General features: G+C 32.5%; 1 protein-coding gene and 1 long non-coding RNA gene across 3 annotated transcripts in view; one reads left to right on the forward strand and one right to left on the reverse strand.

Annotated features, from left to right (window-relative positions):
- Nucleotides 1-3,328, reverse strand: part of LOC125041544 — a 7,707-nt gene extending 4,379 nt beyond the window's left edge. Inside the window, exon 1 of the long non-coding RNA XR_007116290.1 lies at nt 2,483-3,328. This is a non-coding gene — a long non-coding RNA (uncharacterized LOC125041544). The remainder of the gene's footprint in view (nt 1-2,482) is intronic.
- On the forward strand, nt 279-11,221 carry LOC125041543 (nuclear cap-binding protein subunit 2-like). 2 transcript variants are annotated; one of them, XM_047636566.1, is made up of 4 exons: nt 279-521; nt 7,923-8,116; nt 9,115-9,241; nt 10,357-11,221. In XM_047636566.1, the coding sequence occupies exons 1-4, from the start codon at nt 519-521 to the stop codon at nt 10,444-10,446; spliced, it is 414 nt and encodes a 137-aa protein (XP_047492522.1). In that variant the 5' UTR covers nt 279-518; the 3' UTR covers nt 10,447-11,221. The 2 variants fall into 2 exon arrangements, with proteins under 2 accessions (XP_047492522.1, XP_047492521.1); XM_047636565.1 differs by lacking the exon at nt 279-521 and adding an exon at nt 6,070-6,223.
- The last annotated feature ends 1,279 nt before the right edge of the window (nt 11,222-12,500 follow it).

Genomic DNA, 12,500 nt, shown 5'->3' on the forward strand with positions numbered 1-12,500 from the left:
AGTAGATGAACTGTATATGAAGGTTGATATAACTGTGTTCTCCACTTCAGAAAATGAAAAGAAACAAGACAAGGTCATCAAAACCTTTGTAGCTCCATTCATGTAGGAATTCTCATCCCTTGTATACAGAAATAATTTTTTAAAACATTTGTTATCAAACAATTGATAGTAAAATTTTTGATTTGATGTTTTCATGTGTGCCACATTTAATTCAAGAATGTCCTACAGCACACTTCTATTTTGATGAAAGTATTAAATTACTCAATCCATAACCACTGGGGTGCAAACATTGGGAGTGGCTAACCATCTTTCCCACATATGGATAAATTGATAAAGCTTGGATTCATCTCTTCTTCACTGATAAGTTGCTAGGGATGTTTGGATATTCTTCAGAAACTGTGCATCAATGGCAAAGGTTTGTTTGCCTTTGCCAGAGCACAAAGTAGAGATGCCAGTGCACAACATGAAGATGCCACACTACTAATAGTGTAAAAAACACAAAAATAGCTTCATAAACTATGGTAAGTGACTGTTGTCTTCTCTTTGTTTTTTTGTGAATTATTTCTATTTTTTTAAGGTTAACATATAAGCACTTACCAAAAACCTACACCTACAAGAACTGAAATCTTTGCCGAGGTCTCTGCACCTTTCAATTTATATTCCCAAGTTTAAGTTTGTAGACCTTTATCTTAATGTGCTGTCACATACAGAACTATTCAAAACTACCTTGCCGAATATATGTTATGGTAGTTGCTGGCCTTTGCTGGAATGTTGAAAGTATGGAGGCCATGGCAATTATGGGGTTTTACTTAGGTAGAGGTGAACCTAGGTTCAAGAATTACACAAATAGCACATCAAATAAGCATAAAAGGACTAAACCACTCGTACACACTTTTCTGGAAGTTACTTTATAAAATATGTTAACTTTTGGAGACATTCAACACCCACAGAGCCACACCCACTTGAATATATTCTGTTCTCTGTCTCAAATCATGATGCACAAGGTATAATTATTGGCTAGAAATGAGAGTGCCATTACAGTAATAATGGCAAATGTTATATTCTAACTCAATATAACAAATTACTTTCATATCAACTACTGATTTTTTTCTTTTTATCACAGCCCATATCAAGATTAAAACCTTAGCAGACAATAGATTCTCACAGATTAATTTCCAACACCAATATTTTTATATCAATCTATTACCAATGTGCTAGAAATGAGAAATAACAATTCCAGTAAATTTGGTAAACCCTTGCTAGGCTAAGCTAACATAAGCTTCAGCTTTTCATCATAATTCAGCAAAATCTCTCATAATATATTTATTTGATTCTTTTCAGACATACACAAACACTAACAATTACTCATCAGAAACTTGAATAACAAGATAAAGACTTCGTTATGAATTTACATACCTGCATATGGTACAATCTAACACCAGACATTTATTACAATTTCTCTAATTTCATAAAAATGCCAAATTATTATGTCACTGTACACCATTATAAAAATACCAAACAGACTTGTTTACTCCACTTAAAATACTGTCACCTTTTTCAAATACAATTCTCAGTTCATGATCTCAAACACTCAAGAATTTTCCTGTACTTTCAGTAATAATATTCCAGATGTCACACCCACTGTAAGAATTGCAAAATATATAAAAAATCATTATTAATTTCAATTCATACACCATTAAATTTTATTTTTCCCCACAAACAAAAACTACTAAGTTTGCACTAAAACAGAGTGTGGGATAGCACAATTAAATTTATTGGACAAGATCAATCACACAACCCATGACGAGCCTTGTCCGCCAATTATTCTGTGAGGTACCTGACATCCGATCACCACCTTTTTTCCCCGACAACCGACTGCTGGGCAGTTCACGACCACAGTCCTGGCACCAAGACGAGGACCTAGGTTCTCACAACTACAAGACTTGGGGTATCTAGGGATAACACACTTCCTTGTCCCTCCTACACCAACCTCCAACATTACACACCCCACAGCCTCAAAATAATGAAAATAAAATAGTTATGGGTGGAAAAAATACTAAAATAAATTCCAGGCAACCCACCCACCAAAATCTGTCATTGGTTTCATAGGAGTGGGAAGGAGAGGAGGGGAAGGGAAGCTAAATGTGTCCACTGGAGGGCTTGGGAGTCCCCTTTTCTCCTTTCCAGCCTCGAAAAGGTCTTCCAAGAGGTCTGTCTACTGTCTTCCCAAGAGGTCTTCCTAAGAGGCGTGTCTTCCCAGATTTGTCTGTCTAATAGGTCCGGTCTTCCCAAGAGGTCAATCTTCCCAGTAGGTCTGTCTTCCTATGAGGTCTGTTGTCCCTAGATGTCTTCCCAAGAGGTCTGTCTCCCCCAGAGGTCTTCCCAAGAGGTCTCCCCAAGAGGTCTGTCTTCCCCAGAGGTCTTCCCAAGAGGTCTTCTCGCCCCCTTCCTCCTCCGCGGGGCTCTCGGGCCGCTAACTCACCATATGGCAGGGTTGAATAGGGTGCTTTGACTTCAAGAGTCATTCCATTTTCCCCGATTTCCTCTGAGCAACCTCCATCCCCAACCACACCTATCCAAACATTATAAAAATCAATATGGCGCCTTTAAATATGATCCTTCTGGCGGCGGCCTGCTCAAGCTCCGCTCGGACGTCGGCGCGGCGCCTTCGAACGCCCGCGCCGGCCCCGGGGTTACCCTCGCACTCTTTGCCCTCATTTTGGGGCTCCAGGGGCGTGTTGGGGGTGTTTTGGGTGTGGTGTGGATGGTTAGGGGATTTAAGTTTTATTGGGAGTTTGATTTAGATTCGTGTTGTGAGTTTTGCGGGCTGTATGATACGTTATATGATGGTTTGGCATTATTTCGGGCTTCCCAGGGGACGCGTTTCTGTTCTAGGCTTTATTTATGTGTGTTTTAGGTTAGTTTGTTAATTAAAATATCTTTTTACGGCTTTCATGGTGTATATAAGGGGTTGGTTGTCTTATATTGTGAATTCACTGGTTATAGAACGCGTTCTAGCTTGACACTCGCCCAGGCCTCCCGAAGGACGCTTTCTTTATGCTAAGCTTCATTTAAATGGTTTTCGAACTATATTTTGGGTTATTTTACGAATATTCAATTAGTTTAGGAATTCCAGGGTAAATTGATGAATTTGCATCGCATGATAAGTGTATGGATTAAAAGATATATTGAAAAATATCTTAATACTCACGCAGCCTTTGTGAGTGACGCGACCCTCTATTCTAAACTAATCTATCGTGGAGTTTTAAAGCATATTTGGAAAACTTTTAATCACATGTTTATGGTATTAGGGATTTCCGAGTGGATTTGGTTGTTGATTGAGAAATTCAAAGATGCAGGATGTGGTCAAAGATAGCATGATAACCGTTCTTCCTGAGACGGTTTCTCTAGTTTATTTAGAGTATTTTAGACTGTATTTTGGGGTTGTAAATTATAAAAATACATTCAAAGCAGATGTGTAGGATTGTGTTGTGCATAGCATTTGGTAATTTTGGAATAATTTAAATTATTTCTTCCTTAAACTTCATGGGATTTTAAGATGAAGTATAATATTGTCCAAAATTTACAGGGAAAATCCTAAAAAAAAAAAATGCAAATGCGTGATATTTTCCATAGGGTTGCAAAACAAAAAGGGAGAGAAAGAATATCATTATACTACAAGCCAAAAAAGAATTACAGTTACACTAATTTTATCATTTTTATAACAACGTGAAAAAAGGATTGAAGTACTGGCGTGACTTGGGGCTATTTTTAGAATATGAACAGACGTCCACTATTTCCAAAGTCATATACATTTTCTCTACAGAATATGTAATTCGCTGAGGTGAATGAGATTTGTCATATGTAATAGACCATTATCATAACTGCTAATACTGTTAATGCTATAGTTATTATTATTATTATTATTATTATTATTATTATTATTATTATTATTGTTATTATCATTATTATATGTATTACTATTATTGCTGTTATTGTTGTTGTTGTTATTATTATTATTATTGATATTATTATTATCATTATTATTATTGCTACTACTACTACTGTTATTGTTGTTGTTATTATTATTCTTATTACTATTATTGTCATTATTATTGTTGTTATTATTATTATTATTATTATTGTTATTATTATCATCATTATCATTAGTATTGTTATTGTCATTATCATTGTCATCATTGTTTTCTCATTGTGATTATCATTATTATCATTATTGTTATTATTGCTATTATTATCATTATTAGTGTCACTCTTATTATTGTCATCACTATTTTCCTGATCATTATAAGTATCAGTATTATTCTTGTTATTCTTATTATTATTCTTATGATTGCTACTACTTCTATTATCATCATTATTATTATTATTATCATTATTGTTATTATTATTGTTATCATTATTATCTTTATCATTATTATCTTTATCATTAATATTATTATTGTTATTATTATTACCACTGCCATTGTTGTATATTAATATGATGAAGATGATTATCATCATTATTATTATCATTACTATTATTGTTATGATCATTATCATAATTATTATCATTGCATTATTATTATCATATTACTATTATTGCTATGATCATTATCATAATTATTATAATTTCATTATTATTATCATTGCCATTATTATCATTGTTATTATTACCATCATCATTATTATTGTTATCAGTTTTATTATCATTGTTATCATCGTTACCATTATCATTGTTGTTATTACTGTTATTGTTGTTATCAACATTATCATTTTTAGTATTACATTTATTACTATTAATATCATATTGTTGATTCTATCATTGCTATTAACTACTAATTATCATAGTCATCATTCATTTTATTATTATCATTATTATAGTCATCATCACCATCATCATTATTGTTATCCTTATTATTATTACTAATATTATAATTATATAATGATATCATTATTGATATCACTACAGCTATAATCATCCTTCTTATTATCATTATTATCACCATCATTGTTATTATTTTTACTTATCATGATTATAATTTTCATTATGATTATTAACAATGCCATTATTATTATTATTATTATTATTATTATTATTATTATTATTATTATTATTACTATTATTATTATTATTTTTATTATCATTATCATCATTATTATTATCATTACTATTATTATTATTATTGTTATTATTGCTATTACTATTATTATAATTATTATTGTTATAATTATTATCATTATCATTATTCTTATTGTTATCATTATTATTATTCTTATCATTATTATTAGAATTATTATTAATATCATTATAATTTTATTTTATCTTTATCATTTATTATTAGTAGTAGTAGTATGATGATGATGATGATGATGATGATGTTGATTATGATGATTTTATTCTAATATTATCATGTATTATTATTATTATTATTATTATTATTATTATTATTATTAATATTATTATTGTTATTACTATTATTATTATTATTGTTTTTGTTATTGCTATTATCGTTATCATTATTATCAATATTGTTATTGTTATTATTACAATTATCATCATTGCTATTATCATCATTATTATTATGGGAATGAGGATTATTATTATTGTTATTATTATTATTACTATTATTATTAATATTATTATTATTATTATTGTTATTATTATTATCATCATTATTATTATTATCATTATCATTATTATTTTTGTTGTTGTATTTTATTATTATTATTATTATCATTATTATCATTATTATTATTATCATTATTATTACTATTATTTATGATGATCATTATTGTCATTATCATTAATATCATTAGTTGTAATATTATCATCATCATAATTTCACTAGTAGCTGCTGTTCATTGTATTATTATCATCATTTCGTTAATATGATTTTTAAAAGTCTATAGAGGTCATGGGATTACGAGCAATAAATTTCAATTCTCACTTTTATGCTTCGGTAAAAAAGGAGCTCACATACAGTTTTAATTCTTGATACTCGTTGTTATCACTAAGATGTAATCACACGATAAAGACAATGTAAAAGTTTTGACGCGACTTAATAATTTTAGCTCCATAACCCCTGAGAGTAGACATGTCCGAAACGTAAACACTAAAGCTGACGAGGAACGCGCCGCTTGAAGGAAAAAGTCAGATTTCGCCAAAATGAATCTTCAGCCGTGCAGTACCGAGCTTAGTTCGTACAGGGATCAACATTTTAAGGTGAGATTGATATGTTGAGATGATAAAAACGTAAGTAAGGAGTAAGGTTTTGGGAAATATGTATATTTTTTAGGTGAGCGTCGTAGAGAAATCTAGAATATTGAATGCTCGTGCTATGGGGTGTAAGAAATGGTCTTTCCTATTTCTAAGATGATGGCTATTTTTCATGCGTTAAATGTTGTTGGGAATACAGCATCGCCGATACTTTCAATATTTGCAACGTGGAACGCCTTATGATGTGTTTTTCATGTTTTGTGATAGTTTTTTATCAACGCTGGCCAACAGTTTCGAGGCTTCAGCTACGGATATCGATAGCTAGGGAGTTTTGGTAGACGATATGATTTGGTTGAGGTTTTTGTAAGTTTTTAAAGCCACTGATAAAGGAAAGATATTTGTTAAAACCGGTATTGGAAACCTTGCTTAAAGCTATGCTTTCAATATGCAGTGTGGTGTGTGCTTAACAAATTATCTAGTCTGGGTTGCTCTCAACAAGACTAGCAGCTCACCAAGTCATCACTGCAGACATACTAACCTGTTGTTGAATGATACATACTAGCTTTCACTTTTGCTTTAATATCATAGTTTATAATAAATATCCCAAAAAAGCTGTTCAGTACTGACACTTCCAAAAGTGATTTATTTGGGGTGCTATGTATGTTGATAAATGAGGTCATGTTCTTTGAGCAAGCAGACTGAAAAGTTCAAGTTTGCAGCTTGCCAAGCTATACAAAGCTTTCAACAAATTCCACTTTCCCTCCTCGGCAAGTTGCTAACCTAGGAACAGAGTCCTGTGTATCCATTACTTGTGTATCCATTACTTGTGTTTGTTTTTCCATGATTAAAGCAGAATGTATGGAAGAAATAACAGTACATCTGTTCTTAAACATATTGTTTGTCATAAGAAAAGAACATGAATTGAACAATAGGAAGAACTTTTTTGTAAAGGTTGAAACAAGAAGGTAATAACACCAAGCAAAACATTTTTTTTTTAAACTATGGGATTTCACAGCAGTTCATAGATATATATGGTAAGCATCCACAATTATTATGTTTAATTGAGTGATTTTTTTTTATATTCCAAATTATCTTATCTATATTCTTTCAAGATATCAAGCACATATACCAATAGGAGCCTAATTGCTGGTAAAAAAAAAGTAAATGCACATTTAAGTTAGGGTATATCAGAATATTGAGTGAATGATGATTAGTTCAAAATCAAGTCAAATAATGCAATTTTGTTCTATATAAGATTGAAATGCAATATATTCATAGCATAGCATTTTATTTACAATAAGATTTTATGCCTGGTATTAAGATTATTTGTTAGGAAACTGTAATTGTTATGAAATGTCTGTCTTTTGGTAACAGAACAAAAAAAAAAAAAACAATAAAGGATCAACAATTTTTCAGAGTTGTTTGTTTGGTTGATTTAAATATTATATTGTGCCTCAAAAACAAGAAGACAAAATCTGCCATAAAAAGAAACTGAATCTTAATTGCATATTATTGGGTTGCACAGCTTAGTGAAATATCTGTGTCATACTAGTAATGGCAAAAATCCTTGGATTTTGGTTTGATTGATCATCTGTCAAGAAAAATCTGACTCGCCTTGCAAACTTCAACAATAATAGTAACACTATTTAAAGATCTTAAGGCCACCGGTATGAGACCAACACTAGTCTCTTTTAACTTTTTCCAGGGTTCACGGTCTGACCAAGAAAGACTCCTACGCACAACGTGCACGCTGTATGTGGGCAACCTGTCCTTTTACACTACTGAGGAACAACTTTATGAGCTGTTTGGCCGTGCTGGAGATGTAAAGAAGATCATTATGGGGCTTGACAAGGTTAAGAGGACTCCATGTGGATTTTGTTTCGTTGAGTATTTTACAAGGTAAGTTTAGTCATCTGTAATACTTGATAATAAACCCCATAAATGTGTAGTTTTAGGTTAGCCATACCACATGAGATGTCTTCCAATTACCACTACATTTGACTTTTAACACTTTGTTTATCATCACTGCTCTATAAGGAAACATGTCATTTACTTTTGTTTCTTATGGGAGCAATATGTCATGCATCCACTTTGACATGTCACTGCTACATTCTGGCCATTATATGGTGGGCATCAGTTTATTGGGCTTAAGAAAGTATTAGAAACATGTTGAAGGGTTTGAGTTAGTGTCAGTGATTGGTATTTTGTTCTGTTCGTCTTTTAAAAATGAAACTTGAAATAGGATTTCTAGTTTTATATCTAGTATTCTTGAGCCTGTTTGGTGAGTGGCCTACCTGTTAAGTTTATTAACTTCCATGAATAATAAACAATATAGGAGAATATATAAGAAATTTTGATTTAGATTATAAATTTAGGCACTAACATATGGAAATAAATATTTTACTGAGCTAAATTGTAATAAGTCCATTATGCAAGTATATTTTATTGGTCATAAAGATTTCACCTCTTGTATGCTGTATATGTGTATACCATACTTCTGGAATTCTGTTGCATACATATGGCTTCACATGTGCTTAGACACAAGGAGTCTAGGTAGTAGGTCTTAGAAGACCTAACATGACCACCTGACTTCCCAGTTCCTTTTAAGGAAAATATAGATTTTAATACCTTTGATGTTATTGTTTATATTAATATTGTTGATTCTTGTAATGTTACAAAAATCAAGGGGAAAGGCAGACAGATGAGATAGGGAGGATTAGTAATTGACTCCCCAGTAACTAAATACATGTGGAGCAATCTTTACTTAAAATAACTGTGGACATGCCGTGTATGTCATGCCGTCCCAGCACAAAGAGTTTACTAATTGTTTAGTATTAATAATAGCACAACCAATTTGATAGTCATTGATTCATTTTTTTCCCTTCTCTCTTTTGCAGGGAAGAATCAGAGCAGTGTATGAGGTACATCAATGGAACTCGCCTTGATGATCGCATAGTTCGAACAGATTGGGATGCAGGTTTCATTGAGGGACGACAGTATGGTCGAGGAAAGAGTGGTGGACAGGTACTTGCTTTATATTGTGTGCTTGATATCTCTTGTAATTAAGATTTCAAGTTTTGTGTAAAAGTAACTAAAAGATTTCATTAGGGTTTGATTGGGTATGATTTTGTTGTGGAAAAGGTTTTTTGCCAGTATTATCAGTTGTGAGAAATAACTTCATATGTATTAGTGTGTTTAAACATAGGCAGTTATTTATTATTCCTTAGAAAACCACAGGATTAGTACACTAAAAAAAAGTAAGGAAAAAAAAAAATCTTTGACAGATGATCATAAAGCAGAGCAAACAGGATTTGATGGAGGGAGCAATACAGTCTTGTTTATGTTCATCATACAAATATTATATACCATAAAGAAATATTTGTTTTCTCACATTATGTTTATAAATAATGCCATTGAACCTCATTCAGTAGTCATCTCGATGCTTCCACTCCTTTTATATTCTGCATTTTAAATGCATTTTTAGTTTATTAATTATACATAGATGGCTCCACAAGTACTATTCACCAAGTAGTCAATTACTTGACTAACTTATATGCCTTCATACCCTTTTATTTTTTATTTTTGGAAAGATGATTTTCTTTCCCATTGGATCTGGCTTGTAGGCTGGGCGCATGCAAACACATACCTCCTATCTGCAGTTATTTACTTTTTTTTTTACACATAAGCATTTTTAGACTTGTCCATTTTTAAATGTCCTTATTTGCCATTGGATCTGCAATATCAAGATAGTAATAGTTTTTTCTTTGCACAGACCATTCATCTCTCAAGGTAGTCTACAAATCAGTGTATGAAAAGTAAACACAATGTTATTTTAGTCAGTGCAAAATTCACAATAGATGTACCATGTACCCACATACAAGAGTAAAGAACATTTTTCTGAAGTCACATCCCATAGTAACTTGTTTTCTTTAATCTTTAAGGCAGAGAAAATATGCCTTAGAATATGATCAATCTAAAAAAAAGGGGGGGGGGGGGGAGTTGTTTATGTGTAAAGCTTTTTATTGAAAATCATATACCAGAAAAGTCATTTGTGTGCTAACTTATGATCTAGCTACCTGTAAGGCTGGAATGTAACACTACTGATATTTTATCATTCATTCTTACAAATTTTATTCCAGGTTCGTGATGAATACCGCACAGACTACGACAGTGGACGAGGTGGATATGGAAAGATTGTACAACAGAAAATTCTACCCAAGATCCCATAATCCTTGAAGGAGTGTGGCAGTGGCTGAGTTTTAAAACAGGGAAAGCATCTGGTTGTCCTCAATATCAGTATCTGTATCTTGAACCTCTTCCATTTACAACACTTTTTTTTTTTTTTTTTTTTTTTTTCTCCATACTGTGAATTTTTTTTTTCTCCTCCTCCTTCTTCTTTAAACCCTGATTGCAACTTGATACTCCAGTGGCCTTGTTCAAAGTTTGGTTACCAGCTATTGAGACTAGTGGACACATAAGCGATTGGGAAAACTGTTGCTTGAACACCATTACTTCATCAAGGGTTGGGCACCGATTTGCTCCAAACAAGGCCCTCTGAGTGTCTGGTTTAAGTTGGTGAAAGAGAGAAACAAAGAATAGTTTGTATGGTAGGTTTGGGAAAGTTTATGATGTGTTTTATTCAGTAAGTTCCATTCTTTTACTCTTTCTGTGGAGATGCACCTTAAATGTAACAATAACAGGAATTGAAATGATATTGTTATTTATTTATTTTTATTATTGTTTTTAAGAATTTAAGTGGGATTCTTTTATGTGAAGGGGATAGATTGTCAATCTTACTGAGATGGCATCAAATAAACAATGTTTATGAGAATGTGTATTTTGCCATATATATTTTGAAGACAAAAATATATAGTATTTGATACTTGTGTCACCAAAGCTGAAGTTCACAGCAAGGAACCTTTGCTTTGTGTCCTTTTTATTTCTGATTCATTTACGAGCTTTGTACAGACTTTGTAAGACTTTTGATATAAAAATACATTTACTTTTCCTTTGTAATTTAACCATGTAAAAAAAATTAAAAAGAAGAAAATAGTCACTTCAAATTCCAGAAATAAAGTATTACATAATTTTTCAGCAGTGCATTATCTGATTGCTGTTATAACTTGCAGCTTCAATGACATATGAAAAAGACACCAGTTTATGGGCAATCTGACTTGGAAATCATCAGAATGGAAAGTGTAATTTCCTTTCATGTTTGCAAAACTATAAACTTGCATGCCTCTCTTTATGTAGTTATATTGTTACAGACTCAGCAACTGATATTAACAATCAAGCTATTAGGATGATAAAAAGAGAAGTAAAAGATAAAATGATATAAAGTTATAACATGCCTTGCCATTAGGATTGAAACTCCTATAATGTTAATTTGATTCTATTTACTTTACCCCCCCCCCCCTGTTGAAGTTATGAGGGGGCTTAGGAGAAGGAGACTGAGGCCAAATGTAGGGGTCACCCCTACCTTGGACCTTAGCCTTTGCTTTAACTAATTTTGCATGATCTTTCTTTCTCCCATTTCCTTTTCCTTCTTTTCTTCATCCCCTTTTTCTGTCCACTTTCTAAGCTGTGAGAGCCTTGCTGAAAGTATGAAAGATAGGCTTTGTGTCAGTTTTGAAATGGCTTCTGGGAGCCATATGCATAGGTATTCCCTTAGTTAACCCAAAGCCAATGGGCATGTCATGTACTTACATGCCATGCTCACTGTGAGTACTTTATTAATTGTTTTTACACATAGATGGCTACACTTGTACTAAGCCACCAGTAAGCCAATTACGAGCACTGCCTGTCTCCCCTGTCTACCCTTTTCCTTGATTTTTTAAAATATTTTACATTATATTGCTGTTATTAATGTCAATAACTATAGTAATTATAATGTCTATAATAAAAATAACACCATTGATCTTCATAGCACTAGTAAAAAAATGAATTTCCTGCAAATTCAAGGAAAGGTGAAATCAGATAAGTTCACAAGGTTTACTAATTGGCTCCTTTGTGGCTAAGCACTAGCAGAGCCTTCTATATGCAGAGACATTTCACACAAAGTTAAAAAATGAGCATAGCATTTTCCCGGTGACATTGTGCTAATCACCCCTTGTGGGGATCCTGGGAGGTAGACTGCTTCTCCTCCCCCAATAGTTCAGGTTCGCTATAGCCAGCAATGAAGATTTTTTTGCCTTTTAGGCATTAAGGCTTGCCTCTTCAACTACCCTGTCTGAGTTTGACTTCTCTGGTTTCCTGACCCCTGCCTTGCGATTGACCATGGCTC

The sequence above is a fragment of the Penaeus chinensis genome, chromosome 30 (genome assembly GCF_019202785.1).
Source record: "Penaeus chinensis breed Huanghai No. 1 chromosome 30, ASM1920278v2, whole genome shotgun sequence".
Taxonomy (NCBI): Eukaryota; Metazoa; Arthropoda; class Malacostraca; order Decapoda; family Penaeidae; genus Penaeus; species Penaeus chinensis.